This window comes from Gambusia affinis, linkage group LG11 (assembly GCF_019740435.1).
Source record: "Gambusia affinis linkage group LG11, SWU_Gaff_1.0, whole genome shotgun sequence".
NCBI lineage: Eukaryota > Metazoa > Chordata > Actinopteri > Cyprinodontiformes > Poeciliidae > Gambusia > Gambusia affinis.
In genome coordinates this window covers 24475725-24492453 of record NC_057878.1, presented here as the reverse complement: position 1 = coordinate 24492453, position 16729 = coordinate 24475725, and the positions used below count along the sequence as shown (strand labels likewise).

Sequence of the window (16729 nt, the reverse complement as noted above, 5' to 3'; positions counted from 1 at the left end):
ATATATATCTGGGTTATAAATATAAATACGAAGCAGAATTGAGATTAACTTCTCCTTTCTGCTCATTAAAATGGAAAAGACAAGAGAAAATGCCACTGAATGGTATCTTGATTTCACAAGTGAGCAAATAGATGCTCAAAGCTCGTCTATTTCCAGTCACAGCAAACAATTTAAAGAACTGTAGTTGTAATATTTAAGACTGAATGCAGACCCAGATTTGTCTTCAGACAGAATGTAACCCAAAGATTCATTGTTAGAAAATTCCCAACTATTAAATATGGTGAAGCATCTGGCATGTTCATCTGGCATCCTTTATAAATAGTTTCCTGTCAGATTCAATGCAAATAATGACCCTTTAAAATATATTGTAATAAATAAATAAATTACATTTTAAATGTCAGCGGGTCATTTCTGGATGAAAAAAGTATGAAAGAACATAATAAAATAAAATTAAAAATAACCTTCTTTTATGGTCATCTCAGCCCCTAGATCTAAATCCTATAGAAAATCTCACAAGAGGACCAGGATTCTGGATGATCTAGAAAGACTCCAAACTTGTAAAATGTTTTTGTAAAAAGGAAAATATTAAGGTGCTAAAAACAAATATTTCAAACCATGGTATTTTTTTTCCAGTAGATGAGAACAACTAAGAGATAAATTTATTTGAAAGATTTTCAAGCATCTTCTAAAAAGAGCAGAGTATTGTACCAGACACAGGTTTAGGATTCAAAAACCAATGGAAATAAGTTCTAAAAAAATACTTTAAACTGGCAGCAATTTAAACAAGCTGGTGTTTAAAAAAGAAGAAGCAAAAGAAGAACCAGAGAAGCAGAAAAGAACAACCTCACCTTCAATAAACCTTTAGATTCTGAAGAGCTTCTGAAATACATTTCTTTGCAGCCTTATTTCAACTCCAAGTTCAAGCAGTTATCTCAAAAGGAAAACAAGTGAAAAAGCAAACCGACAGATACGCGTGTGTCCTGCAGCGCCTCAATATCCGAGAACGAACGCAGATGAAAAACATCCAGACAGACCAGAGTAGAGTCTCATTGCCTTGTGAGGAAGTCAGCAACACTCACAGTTTGGCGAGAGGGAGACGGTGCGAGAGATTAGGAGAGACAGAAGGGGTGAGCCTTTGTAGCTGCAGACCTCCTCTCAGATCATACCACAGGCCAAAGAAAAAAAGAGAAAGAACTTGATACCATATTGGACCGTAATTACGTTTGAGAGGCTGGGCATGTTAGAAACGGTGGGTTATGAAAGAAAAATCAGTCAACTGATAAGAGGAGTGCGTGACTGTAAACCATGGCTCGCAGTATTCAGCCAAAAATTAGGCCAGTGGTTTAGTAACGACTGGCCACACACACCATTAACACTGACCCCTCCCGCTGACCTACCTTTGGTGCAATGACAAAAAAAATGTTTTAATCAAACTCTAAATTACTTTTCCTCACGGTAACACATGCTTTTTAAGTCCTTTTCTCTGACAGTTACTGTGACATCATTCAGTTCAGATACAAAGTGGTGCGTGTAAACAGAACTGCTTTTGTTTTTCAGAGACGCCGGATGACTGCGTCCACTTTTTGTCCCTAGAAACGCATTACCCCACGGTAATGTTTTTGTTTTACTCGTATTTCTCCAGCAGAGGGCAGCACAGTAACAAGAACTGCTATAACTGTGCTGGAATGCAAGATCATAATCAAATGTAGATTTTAGTCAGCCGACCTGCAGGCTTCAATTATTTAACAGTTTATTAAGCAAATTTTTTCAGTCTAAAATAAACTTATAAGCCTCTTTACTCTGATTTAGGAAAATGATCTTATCTGCAACAAACCTGTCTTTATTAACAAAGTCAGAAAAGTGTCTAGCTTTTTAGTTAACAGTGAATCAATCAGCCAGAAATGGGAATCTACAAATTTTCCTACATTGGTTCAGATTGGTCATCAATCTGAGATTATTGGCCCCTCACTGGCCCCTATAATAAATATTAAAACCAAGAACTCCCAACATTGTGTGTCTATAAATCCTTAAATCATCAGCTTTCACTTTGATAAACTTATAATGAGTTTATTAAAAATTATATAAGGAATATGAGTGTGTGCTGTGATGCATAGAGGATAAAAGTGTAATTCCTCAATTTTCCTTTGTTTTCAAAACTTCAATGACTTAAAGAATGTTTTTTTTCTCTCTTTCTCCTTTAAGTAAAACTAATTGGTCAAAATTGGAAGCAGCATCTCATATCCCAAAGATATCCAAAAATTGGTTCAGGCCTGGAAAAGACCTGGCTGCTACATCTCTTCAACTCCTTTTTCCTTCTACATCAAACTCTGCTTTTATTATTTTCTTCTGTATTTGAACATGTGAAATATGTATTGTGTTTAGTCTTCTGTTCTGATGCTCCAACATATTCTTTTGGGGTGCTGCTAATTTAACTTTTTGGTAGTTTTATGCTTTTTTAATGCAAAAAGATGCTCTGTTACAGGAGACTTACTGCCATTATTCATCAACTTATTTACTATCTACATTGACAACCAGTGGTTTAAAGTAATTTATTAAAATCTGCAGATGGTCCACTGAAAGAAAAGGCGGTTATATGTCTCATGTAAAAGTTATCGATTAGCAGAAGGAGATACTTTACTCTAATTTTACTTCATCTGGTAGGGTCATAATCTCAGGTTTTGTAACATGAACATGGATCAGGACAACAATCAATAGGAAACAGCTGCATTCTGAAGCCAGCAGATCATTTGTCACCAACATTCATTAAAGACACATTCCAAGAGAAATAAATCGATGTGCAAAAGATAACTAAATGGGTGCAAATTGGTTTGGAAAATGAAAGTCGGAAGGGAGGAAAAGGAGAAGTGTGGGTAGGAAAAGGTCAAAAGTTAAACTCAGCCAAAACCCTTTTCAGTTTATGTGCACGAATCCCTTTTTCTTGCACTTGCTTAATCTTTTAGATGCACCCAACAGGGAAAACAAACATCTTTCCTCTCACTTTGAGCTGAATCACCATCCTGACTGGGTATTGTAATGCTTCCTATTGTTTTACAGCTCCCTTTGCTGTGAGTCAACAGCAACAATCTGTAAATGTCAAAAAGCACTTTCTTTTATGTATCTCTTTAAAACAAATGTTTGAAGTTACAGATGTCAGCTATAGAAATCCAAATTACAAAGCAGACATTACAAAATGTGGACAAGAGGAACAATTGCTGTCAACAATGGCATCCGTGTGGTTTCTAAGCCTAATGAAGTCAATATTATGTACCAGTATGTTGCATATTCAGATTGATTTAGTTAGAGAGGAGTTCAAGTTTGAGTAGGCAACTCAAAACATAAAGCATAAGGTATGAAATTTCCATTAAAGGCATATTTTCAGGATAATAAGACAGACAAGAAAAAAACAAAATGCTGAAGGATGCAGCATGCTAGTTGTGCTATCGCAACAAGCTAACGCTATAAGCTAATGCTAACTACTATAACTTCTATGTGAACAGCTTAAAACTGGTCAAAATATAGAGTATTTTTCTTTTCTATTTTCCTCCTACGGTACAGAATTTTCTTTCAAGAAGTCAGAGTTACTTTGAGTTGAGCAGAGGTCATAATCAAACTGAAACTGCTACATATGTATATGTTTGAATTTTGCCCTCAGACAATAATCACCTGGTTAGATCCATGATGAATCTGACCAGCAGTAAGGATTTGGATGTGTGTTGTGAGCTCCTGGTGAGGCTTCGCTGAAGCAGGTGACGAAGCAGCTGGTGGCTCAGTGGAGTATCACAGAAGCCACATGGCCTCAACATATTTGCCAGCAGTGAAGGTTAGTGGTGACATAGCAAAATAAGATTAGAATTAAGGTGGAGAAAAATGAACAAATTTTACTTAAAAAAGCATCCTTTATTGAGAAGCGTAGATTAAATGTGGCATCACTGAAAGCTAAAACTGTCTTTTATACCAGCAAGTGAGCAGAGAAGGAAAAGCTATTCATGAAGGTGGTACATTTCTCTAAAATTAGACTCCAGAGTGAAACCTCTGACCGCAGATTTCAGGACAAACCATCAGCTAAGCTCACTGCCTTTTCCCCCCAAAAGAAGAGTGTAATTCAGATTGAATTTTAAATAATTAGGGCTGTGAATAGAAAGGAGTTTATTCTTCCCATGGGAGTTCCCACCAGTTCCGAGGCCAACCATTAACTCTTACTACTGGCTTACTGGGTGTGGTTCTTTTCCTGACTAGGATGTGTCCGAGTCGTTGCCTGTGGCTCTGGGAGTTTTGGCCGAAACATGACAAGAATCTTTGTGTGTGTGTTGGCAGACACATATATGTGCATATATATACTTGTCAGCTCAATACAGGCGAACAATAGGCCGCTCTATGTTTGTCCTTGTTGGCAAGATGGACAAAAGGGCAAAGCCAACAAACTGTAATAGAGGAAGGGCGAGAAAAGGGCAGCAGAGCGCAAGCCAGCAAAGCTATTTTCAAATTCAAGGTGCTTTTTGCACATATTTAAGACTGATTTAAACTGAGTCACAGATGATGTTGCTGCACAACACAGAAGGCATGTCAAAATGCATCACGCCTCCTCGGACTCTGTTGCTTCTCCAGTTTTATTTTAGCATAAACAAGGTGCTGCAGTGACTGCTAATAAAGCTGAGCTATTTTGATTTTCTTTCACAGCTGTCATGGTGTTTCCTCGTTTCAACTCTGATCCTGCAGAGCTGCAGCAGGAAGGAGAAAACTCTTGTTTTCATAGCAAACGCGACTAAACCAACATGGTGTGAACAAGTTCCTGCTTTTGAGCAGTCTGGATGTTGATTGATGGACGGATGGATGGATCATTTAAACAATGGGGCAGGAAATAAACAATTTTCTGTTTCAATATTTACTCAAACTGAATAAGAAAAAGTCTAGGAACTGGAGGATCAAGACAGTGCTGTAACAAATGATTATTTGATTATTCTGACATTTAAGCAATTAATTGGATTTTTTTTTTTTTTTTTTTAAAAAAGGTCATATTTTAAAGCTATTTTACTTAACCTCTTAAGCTGGTTTTAAACTATACTACATATGCATTAGAAATATAAATAAAACAAATAATTAAATCTTTTCTTTTAAAAGAAGAAAACATTATACGCAATATAATTTTATTTTATTGCGTATGTACCCTTATACGCAATAAAATACCATTCCCTTAGTGAATTTGAACAGGTGAAGCTAAAACTTTGCCACTTGAGGAGTTTCGGGTAAAATATTTGTACAGAAAGGTCTTTTTTCTTCTTAAACATGACGTGTAAATATTTTTGCACAGTTTTGGCTTAAGTACTGCTTTGAATGTGTTGTGTTTTCTCAGCAAACAGCCTTTTTTCTGAGTCTGCATTCTCCTAGTAAAACTTCTGACAATTGACAATTATTTAAATAATCGATTCATTCCGATAAACCATTTCAGCCCTAGATCTGGGGTCTCAGTTTAATGAACCTGATGTCACCCTTGATTGGGATGAAGATGTTTAGATATAGGTTTGAACTGGGAGGTGTTGACACCATTTATGTAACAGTGATTTAAAACGACAGACAGCGAGCAGTCAATCTTTCAGCAGAGATCCAAGGACGTTTTAGTAGCACACAGATGAGATGATGAATAGCATGTCGGAGACGAGCCGTGCCCGCTCTCTGCCCTTGAAAACACACACACAAAAAACAGCTTCATAAGTTGCTCATTATCCACAACAGGGGTACCCAGCCAGAGTCCCATTATGCTGAAAAAGCACATTTGCTCTCACTTGAATTGTCCTCTCCCTCTTTGTTGTATTTGTTATATGTTGCAACGAACACGTCAGCAATTTCTGCTGTGACGAACGAGCCTCTTCTCAGCCAATTTATCTTTCTGGCCTGCTGGGTGGCCATGTTGCTGGTGCAACTTTCCATTTCCTGTGTTCCACAGAAGTGGGGAGGGGGCATTAAAACCACAGGAAAAACACAAACAGTGTAAAAACACAGATAAGATGGTGTGTAAGGCTACAACCGCTGTAGTGTGCCTAAAATTACAATGTTTTAACAGTCAGCTTAATTTCAGTTTCACACAGACCCGGTGGCAATAAAACACCCCCACAAGAGAGATCTTTGCTGCATTGCAATGCGGCGTGACATTGAGGATAATTACTGCACTGAAACACACCTGACTGCAGCTAAACACCCACAATCACAGAGAGGAAAGTCAAAGTGGTCGCCTCCTGTTTGAAAACAAAACGCAGTTCCAACATTTTACAAGTTCTTTGGTTATCAGCCCAAGTACTGCTGTAGTATTCTCAGTTTTTCTGATCTTACACCCTTGTGATTTGAAGTTGCATTGATTTATTTCTCTTGGACCACTTCAGGACAAGAGAACAGTGTACACAAAAGGAGAAAAAATAACTTGTGGGGGGAGTTTGGAGGTAAATCTCTGCTTTTTTGCTATCATTGCACATTTTTTTATCACAAGTTTTTGTTCAAACTGCATTATTACTTAAGGCAACCATCTGGTTTTAGTAGTGAATGTTTGCAGCCTGTAAATGTTAAAGGGGAATTATTATGTCTTTTCAGGGACATAATGTAATTTTATGGCTCAATCGACTATGTTACCTAAAGGTGTTATAAAAATGCTGTATCTACCAAGTATAGCTTGAGAGAAATATGACTTTGCAATCCGACTCCATAAAAGAAGCTGCTGTTCTTAACACTTTGTCATCAGCACATCATCACAACAATGCTCCTCCATTATGTCATTTAAAACTGCTCTTAGGAACATCAGACTTAGGAGCATGGAACTGCAGACGCACATTCATCCTTAGACTTAGTGTTTAGGAGATGCATCATGAACAGAAACTAAAGGTGTCTTGCAAATGTTTGGCAAATACTAAAAGATGAGTCGTCTGAATAATTTGATGCACTTCCAATTCTTTATGAAACACATGGGTTAAAATATTTGCAGTCTGCTACAATAAACAACCAATTAATCACAAATGTTGGTCTGCAGCTGTAAAACTTTGAAAAGAGTCACGCAGTAACAGAATTGCTACATCAGGAACGTTTGAGGGTTCATACCCAGTAAACATCCAGGTGTCCCGCCCAGGTGGATCTCTGCATGCGGAGCACCTTCGCAGGTGCACGTTTTAAAGCAAGTCTGAGAAACAATTTGTTCCTTTTCTCTCGACTATCTGGGTCAACCATCTGGGAAGCTGCCAAAGCCTTGGCAAAGTGGGCAGGTGGCCATCACAGCTGGCTTATGACCAAAAAAAAAAAAAAAAACTTCACATAGAGACACAAAGATAGAAAGATCCAGAACCACCAGGTAAAATCTGTACTGCGAACTCCCGGAGCTGAAATTCAGCTCAGCTACCCGAGTCTGGATGAGATTCTTTGGGATGAAACTTTATAACTACACTACATGGGATTGAATACATTTAAATGAAGGCATACTTGTGATTTTTGAGTCCGAGTTTACTGCTTCACTGCTCAACCCCACATGTCAGGAAGGAGAGTTTAGAGCTCATAAAGACTCAATCCTGCCTCACAGATGCTCTCAGGACCTCTTTCTTCCCAGCTCCTCCAGCTGAACAATGGCAGAGCAAGCTTTCCCAGAACCCTTCTATTCACCGATCCTGGATCGGATTACCACAGAGGAGCTGAAAAACTAGGCCACCTCATGTTGTGTTCACATGTGTGCGTCTTATGATAGTAGAAGATGTGGGGATCCGGTAAAGTAGGTTACATCGTACACCTGGTAACTAGAAAAACTTTTTTGTGAAAATGTATCCTTCGCCGGGGAAACCTGTTCCTGCATGAATGCAATCAATTCTTTTGCCATTTATTGTTAAATTTCATAAAAATGCTGTGTCCTAAACTGCAAAGTAGAAAATAAAATCAGCCAAAGTGGCGCAATAAAGCCGAAGGGGGGAAAAACATCCGCCAGCAGGTAGTCTTTAACAATTTACTAGGCGAGGGTGGGGATTTGGAAGCTGAAGTGCTGTGGAACGCTGGTAAATCTGATTTGTAGCTGGTTTTCCTGGGTCCACGTCGCATGCAACCTGCAAACCCCTCTCCATGGAAGTATAAAACACTGATTTTATACCATCAAGTAGACAGTGTCATTCTCTGGATATATAAAAGACTTGGATTTTACTGTGATAGGTCTTCCACTCAGCAATGCTCATTCAGGAAGAGGAGAGGTCTGATTTGGTTATCTGAAGCAGAACAAGAAAACCAAATCAAACATTGAAGACGTCAAGCTGAACGCCAGTATGACTCTCTTTGTAGGTAAGGAACCAGCACACAGAAAAAAATAGTCTTTGGATAGCATCAGTACTGCTGTAAATATAAAAATATCTCCTGGTGCCATGGCTGTCAGGTCAGAACCTATAAAGTGGAAATGAGGCATAGAAAGACATGCCTTTGGCGTTGAGATACTTTTCCTTTTAGGCTTCCCAGCTTCCACTTTTTGGTTTTCCTTTTCCGAGATCTCCCTTTGGCCAAATAATACATGGGCTAAGAGCACACTTTTGGACCTGTGTGTGTAGCAAGCTGCAGAAATGAATCTGGCCCATTTCAGACCATTACATATTTCTTCTGCATTTGCTTTTCTGTCAGACTTCAATGTTTCGCATTTATTACTTCTGCGATCTGGAGATATGAATTACTGTAATGATCCTAATGTAATTAAAAAACATGAAATTAGTGCAATAGAGTATTAATCTCAGATTGTGTGATAGCAGTTATGGTGTAAAACCTAAGAAAAGTCACTTCAAAGCATCTTGCTTTTTTGTGACCAAAATAAAACGTAATTATGTTCAGGTATAAAATTATAACTGATGACTTTGTCGCAGTGTCTGCAATTGAGTAACAAACGTACACTGTACTGTTTCTCATGAGATAAAGCCTGAAGAACAGATGGGATTACAACCCATATTCTACAGGTATAGCTCTAGTTATGCCACTGTGGTTACACTGTGAAACTGAATTAATCAAAACAAGGTTGTAACATTCACAGATTTTTAATTATAAAAGCTGAAAACTGTAACTTAGAATACATTTAACCACAAACAGCAGCATTATTGTTTCCACAAAAGTTAGCTGATTTTATCAATGCAACTGTGGCATGTTGTAATACAGTTCTAATTTCAAAAAATATGAATTACCCCAAGGGGTTATTTACAGTTAACAGAAAATACAAATGGAAGAGGAGTTTAAACTGGGAGGCTCCTAAAACAAAATGCTGGAAATATTTAATCAATTAGAAATATTTAGTACTCTGTCATCTACAAACTACACCATTGGTTAAGGGTTATTCCAATAGGTACAGCCTCCCTACCAAATCTGTTTTCTATGAGATTATGTGTTTGGTCTACTCCAGAAGATAGGATTCATACCAAGTCTTAACATTTGGTTGAGAATCTCTTTAAAGGATGCATCTCTGTTAAAGTGTTCATAAACTTTAAACACTGAGTCAGTCTGAACGGTGTAGGATGGTGGAACATCTTCCTGGGTTTGCCATCTGTACAAAGCTGCCCAAGGCTCGTCGGCCAGTGACGTGTGAGAGAAGCTGGTCTGACTTGTGGGCAGTCTGCCTTCTGTCCATCTTCGTGTTTAGTGAAATATATATGCTGTACTTCATTAGAAGTAAACACATAATATATTAGCCATTGACCATCAAAAAGATAAAAAATCACGTTTAAAATTCATTAAAATCTACAGGCTATTTAAAAATAGCACAATCACTACATGCTGTAATCCAAATTATCCATTAGTTCAGTTAGATTTAGAGCTAAAACTTTCACAACATTCTTTCATTGCATATACCAAAGCTATTCTTTGCCAAAATCAACATCAAGTCCATTATTTGTTCTCTATTTGTGTGGTTGTTAAAGATTTATAGCCATTAGGCTGCAGAACTGTATTTGACATTTCCTTTCACCATGCAGAGGCCACAGTTACATAAGGGTTACTATTTTAGACTGGCAGATTTCAGCCAGTGCTGCTCTGGTAATGGGCAGGTTTTTTAGAGTACATCACGAATACAACTGATGAACAGTGTTCAAGTTTCTCTGCCTGTTAAAACAGATATAAAAGGGTGCATATATAAAAGCCAATAATAGCACAATTCAGTTTATTTTTTCTGCATTTACTATAAGAAACAGCTCAAAGAAACAACTGTTTGTCCACACAGCTGCAAGGCATTGCACTGGGGTAGATCTGTGGAGTTATCTAAAGGACAAATGATTTATTAGCAACTTGCTGACTCAGGAGGGTTTCAATGTCATTTAGCCATTTGGTCACCCAAGGTCAACCAGAAGCTGGGGCAGAGAGAACAAGGGGGCAGATGACAGAGAGAGACCATGTGTGCCCAAGAGAGCTCTGGTGAGTCAAAGTGGAGAGAGATAAACCAAATCAAAACAACTCATACACATCTATGCTGCTAAGACCTCTGTCTTTATTATTTGTTTTAAAGGTTAACAAAACAAAATCCAGCTAAGAAACCTTGAAATTTCATCATCAGACTGATCACATTTACAAAAATACAGGTTTTATGATTAAAAGCAGAAATACACTCGACCCTTGTCTGTTCATGGTTCAGTATTCATGGAGATTTCTGTGGAATGTAACTTCAAATTATTGATGGAGAATCTGCCTGTTTGCAAGGGTTTTCCATAAAGTATACCTAAAATATTCAAAAGACAATGGAGTTTGTCCAGTCAAGGAAGGCTTATACCTTAGGAAATTATTTTTCTAAAATAGATGGATTAATACCTTTTTCTCTGATTATTCGTGGTCATTAGAAAGGTTCCTCACAAATAAAGTTGGGCCAGGATTCATTTGCCTGTTTGACAGACTATACCTTCACTTCAAATGCATGTTGCCATTTTATCCCTTCCTACTTGTCATTTACCCACTTTCCATGTGTTGCATATTTCTTTATTTCTCAAGTAATGCAAGTACTTAATTTGTCATTATTACAATGTAATAATGACACACTGTAATACACGGTGTGTATAACACTGTGTCCACAAAGTACTAGTCATTATTACTGAAAAGTAGTGCAAAAAGGTTTGCACTACTTTTCAGCCATAATTTGTCATTATTAACACATAATGACAACTTAATAATTTGTCATTATTAATACATAATGACAACTTAATAATTTGTCATTATTAATACATAATGACAAATATCACATATTTTGATAACATTATTTTCTTATGTTTTATTATCAATGATTGTGATTTGGATATTCAGTTAAATCTGTTGACTCTTACAGTATTGTAAAATATTGGTTTGATTATATGGTTTGACAAACATATGATCAAATCAAAAGAAGCCATTAGTGATCTGCTGATGGTAGATGTCATTTATTGACATCTTGTAACTGTAAAATAAGCAGATTAAAACAAACCATACCTTAAACTATTCATTCTCAAAGTGGGCATTAAATGTCCACAAGGTTGGTACAAATTGGTCCCTTAGGCAAAAATGATATTTTTTTTAATGCCTAACATAATCAAAACTGCAAAAGCAGTACCAGCTTTTTATTTATTTAGCTACAGTGAGCACTGTAATTATCTTAAAATATATTATTATTTTATTTCTATTATATTATTTTACATAGTAGAATTTGCTGTGGAATCTAATTTCTGTAAACAAAAATCACTTAGAGAATTGCATATCCTTGCTATGCGTTCTGTGTAATACAACACCTCAAAGAAAATGCTCCTATTTAAAAATAAAGAGCTATTATTTAATTCCAACTACTATATTTTTAGTCTCACTGAATCTGTGAACATATGATGATTAAGTTATCTTTCTCAACATTTTCCAATGTAAATACACAAGCTGGGAGTGTAGTTTCACATTCAATAAAACTAAAATATATAAGAAGTCTGACATTCATGTTTTTATTTTAAGTTCTTAAAAAAAGAGTGCCAATAAGATCTGTTTTCTTTTCAGATTTCTTTTTGTTTTGGCAAAATGTGTGAAGTAAGTTTGCACTACTTTTCAGCCAATAATCTAAATTTATTTAGTGTGGGAGGTTGCAGAGAAGCACTGTGGGTGGGAGCTAATATGTGCATATGGGAACATGCGAAGGACTGAAAATATTTTTGTGAGAAAGAAGCCAACAACAATTGGTTTGTGAGCTTAAAAAACTGCTTTACCATGTTTGGGGTTGTTTTTCACTGATGATTTGAGTTTTACAGATGTATTTTTGGCACCATTCTGAAATTTCCTTCATAGATCTATAGCTGGATGTGTCTCATACCTACAGGAATTGTATGCGAAAAAGTTTTCAAGAAAACGTTTGATCTCTGGAAGTTATTTTTTTTTCACTCAAGCCTCTTATATTGGAAATAAAGGTCATCTTTTACAGATAGCTTAATACGTCTTCTTTAAACCTACAATAAACTAATCAGACAAAAAAATTATAACTACTGGCAGATAAAATAGCATGCTGCTTTCTCATGATTAGGATAACCTCCATTTTGAACTTCAAAAATTAAGTTTTTGAAGTTTTAAACACTTCAAGTGGTTGTAATGTGGACTTTTGCCCACCCACCTCACCAGTGCTACAGGTTTCCAATCAAACCCACCACACACAAACTGAACTCCCTCAAAGTAACAACACAATCTCAATAAGACAAAATGTTTCTCTACCCAGCAGTTACAGTGATAGATCTGGACTGCTGAGCCAGTTGGTAACTGATTTTATCAACCAAAAAACATAAGAGAGAGAAAAGACATTTGTTTCTGCAGAGCAAGCGACCAACATCCTCGTATCACATCTTCTCCAGTAAATGCTTTATCTTCTCTGATGTTTTCTCAGTTTCTCTGAAAACCAAAACCGTAGGACATGGTGAACAGAGATTTTTTTTTACATATCATAAAACAACTGCTCACTTTTTGCATGTCCTCCCACTACCTCCTGCAAAAAAAAAAAAAAAAACAGTGGAGCCAGGTTTATGGGTTTTGGCAGATGTTATCGCCACCTTCAGGTGTGGGTCTTATTATGCAGCACTGCTGTTAGAAAGTGATCACAGATATTTGGTAACAACTGCTTACTCCTTAACATCAGACAGTGTTTATAAATGCTCTTTACATTACTCCTCAGATCAATGTTTTTGAACATCACTACACATTAAAGCTACACATGCTTTCAGGAATAATTTATAAACACCAGAAGAACATATGAACATTTGATGAAGTTGAAAGCAAAGTTGAAAATAGCAGTTAGAAATTCACTAAAAAACAGCAACAAAGAACACAACACCACTAAACTGATAAACATACCATTCATAACTGTTTTACTGCTAATCCATTTTTCTAATTGCACCCACAGACCACAACGCCTGATAAAATTAATTATTTGCTCCATTCCATCAAAGAGTACATGCTAAAACATCACTAAGAGAAAAACCCGAAATCTGAGACATTCAGCTAACCAAGAGAAATTCAGACCAATCAATACGGTGCTTTGTGAGTCTGTCTTGGAGATGCAATCACAATCCAGACAGACCCACTAGGGTACACTGATATGGTCGAAGTAATCTGACCATTCAACACAACTCCGATGGCTGTAAAATCAACATCATGAAGTCACAGTCTCAAAAGCACAAACATTGCTTCTCTCCATTATCATTCCAAAGTAACCTGAAGTAGTGCGCCACTGTTGCTAACAGGGAACGATCATTTCCGGACATTACAACTTTACTCCACAAGACCAGACCAGTGGGAAAACCTTAATCCCAAAAATAGGAAACTAGTGAGTATTGTAATTTCAAGATGTGTGGTCATATTGTTTTGCCTTGTTGTTTTGTTTTCAATTTAATTTGTATTCAAGCCACATTAATTTGAATGATGGAACAATCAATTACTGAAACGTCTTCCATCATCTCTGTTTAAGTGCATCATCATGACTTACGACAGCCTAATCAGTTCCAACAGCCCCTCTTTGCACTATTGAACGTACAGTATGAGACTGGCTGTGTGTGTGTTAGTGTGTTTTGCTGACTTATTTGTGGCAAAGAGTAGCAGCAGATGTGAGAGGTAATTTGGAGCCCCAAGAGAGACTCGGCAGTGCTTTACAAAGCATTATGGGTAAATATCCCATCATTAAACCTAACTGGACTTCAATGACATTTTTCCTGTTTCCCACAAATACAAAGACGTGTGATATAACAATTTAACTGTGAATGTGTATTTATGGTGTATTTAAGTAACTGACTCTGCATGAAAAGTGAGCAGTATAGATTGAATGTAAATAGCTGAAAGTGTTATGGTTACATAACTACGTTCCAAACCAGGGAAGAGATCACCTTAAGGGTTCTTATGTCAGATTTCCATTCTATGCCAGTCTAAAATGTATAATTTTTAAATCGTTGTTCACTTGTACATGCAAGTTTGAAGGATGAGAGGATGAAAAGATGGATGGATGGATGTATGGGCGGACAGACGGACTGATGAAGACAAATGCTTGGATCAACGGAGAAATATTTTTTCCCAGAAGTTTTCTTTTCCCTATTTATGCAGACCTGGAAAACACTTAAATCAACTTAAAGTTATCCAATAAAACAATGAAAGGTATTAAATTAATGCACTTCAAAGCCTTAAACACCATAAAAATTAGATCTACAACATCAAAGCCTTCAGGCCAAAAGCATTTTCATGATATACCATTAGTTCAATACACACACTGTGCTTATAATCTGGAGGACATGTTGAATTGAGATGATGTAATGAGACAGAACAAGAACAAAAGGTAGACAGTGGCAAAAACTCAGAGACAGACAGACAGAATGCTGGCAGCGGCTTTTCTGATGTGAACAGAGAACGGGGTCGTGAGCAGCCAGAGCCATTTTCCTCTACCATTATTTTAGCTCCTGTTAGTGCTCACCGGGGGCTTTTGAGAGCACCCATGTGGAGTTCAGATTTAGCAGAACCAGTAAGGGCTCACTTGATACCCACTAACTATTCTCAAATGTCTTTCCACACATTCTTCTATCACCCAGAAAGACACTAAAAGTCTGCCGTTCAGTTAGATAAAATCTGATCAGCCTTGCCCCAGTGGAGAAATTTCTAAAACGTAGAGAAGAGAAAGCAGGATGAAGTTATTAAATGCTAGATCCCAACACCAGAACAAGTCCCGCCCACGGAAAAAAAGAGTTTGCAAAGTTAGGAACAACTCAGCAGCTGAATGAAGATGTTGGAACAAACCATCAGCTCATAATGCCATATGACTGTTTTAAGGTGCACTTAAACACAACTGCAAATTTCTATCATAATCCACATGCAACATTCAACAGGGCGCCATTCGTCATTTCATCAGATCTATTATTTATATAGCGGCTGAGTAGTCACAAATGGACTGGCATGTAACCGCATCACAACACAGTAGGCAGTATGTGGTTTACAAGAGTGGAAAAAAAAGAAAAACATGTTGGAAAAAAAAACAGCCAACAGATCTTGGAAAAGAAAGAGTGATAAATGTAGCATGGTTTAAATAAAATCTAACAGCTGTATGGATGTCATGTGGCAAGCAAATAAGTAATCTGTTTATTCTTATTTTGTTTTTAATTATAAATTTGTTAAAACAATTAAAAAAAAGTAGGTGAATCTGTTACGATTTAGTGGCATGGAGCTCACTTAAAAGCCTGCAATAAAGTCCTGCCAAACTCTTTCAACCAAGAATCCGTCTCCTTCACACAGAATACCTTTGGGACATCTGGAAACAAATGAACTTGCTTTGCCTTTTTTGGCAGGAACAAGCCAAGTATCCAACAACATCCCACCGACTGCCAACATAAAAATTGAGGATGACTTATCTTTACTACATTGATGTTCTTCAAACATGACAGATTATTAAAAAAAAACAACACTAATCTTCTGTTAAGGTAGAATAACTTAGACTATTTTAAACAAGTAGTATTGTCTTTGTGTAAAATCTCATTAGCAATCATTGATGCAAAAGTGCTTCACGCAAGAGTCTACAACTCCATTCCACCTGTGCTACTGTCCTGCAACCACTGGATGTGTCCCCCCTCTGACACACCTGAATCAAATGAATGATTAATGACCAGGCTCTCACAAAGCTTGCTGACATGCCAAGGAGGTAATTCAGCCTTTTGCATCAGTTGTGTTGGAACAAAGATGCATCCAAAATCCCCAGGAGAGTAGTACTTGAAGACTGGAGTTGCAGACTGCTGTTCCACTGAATTAAACCCAATGCCATGTTCAAGAACTCAGTTTAATATGTCATGGAGCCTTATCTTGCTGAAAGTATCCATCAGAAGACTGGTGCACTGTGGTTGTAAAGGGATGGACATGGTTTCTGAAAAGAAGAAAATATTCCCCAAATGATTACTTACTTCTCTTCTACCTCGGTCATGGACTCATTTGCTTCTACGCCTTTGTCTTCAACCAAAAAAAAAGATCCAAAAGTGACACTGGTCCTGTCATCCAGAGAGATACTCAGGTGAATTTTCAGTCATTGAGTGTAGCAGAAACGGTCAAGTAGTACTCTCTTTGCCTCCCCATTATGTGTCTAGAAGTAAGGTGTAGAGGCAGCTGAAGAAACTGAACTAGAACGAGACTGTAAGTCCAAATGGTGTCAGCCCCAGTGTCTTGAAATTCTGTGTGGAACTGCACCTCTTCAGCCTTCAGCCAGTACCAAAAAAAAAGCTTACCCATCAGTCCTCAGTAAGTCAAGACCTGT

General features: G+C 37.3%; 1 protein-coding gene across 3 annotated transcripts in view; it reads right to left on the bottom strand.

Annotated features, from left to right (window-relative positions):
- Nucleotides 1-16729, bottom strand: part of adarb1b (adenosine deaminase RNA specific B1b) — a 124954-nt gene that overhangs the window by 45400 nt on the left and 62825 nt on the right. The window contains exon 1 of one of the 3 annotated variants that reach the window (XM_044132924.1): nt 849-1062. The exons of the other annotated variants lie outside the window; for them this stretch is intronic. Within the exon in view, the coding sequence (XP_043988859.1) occupies nt 849-890 (42 nt within the window). The 5' untranslated portion in view covers nt 891-1062. Of the gene's footprint in view, nt 1-848; nt 1063-16729 lie in introns of those variants that run through there. 3 annotated transcript variants of the gene reach the window in all.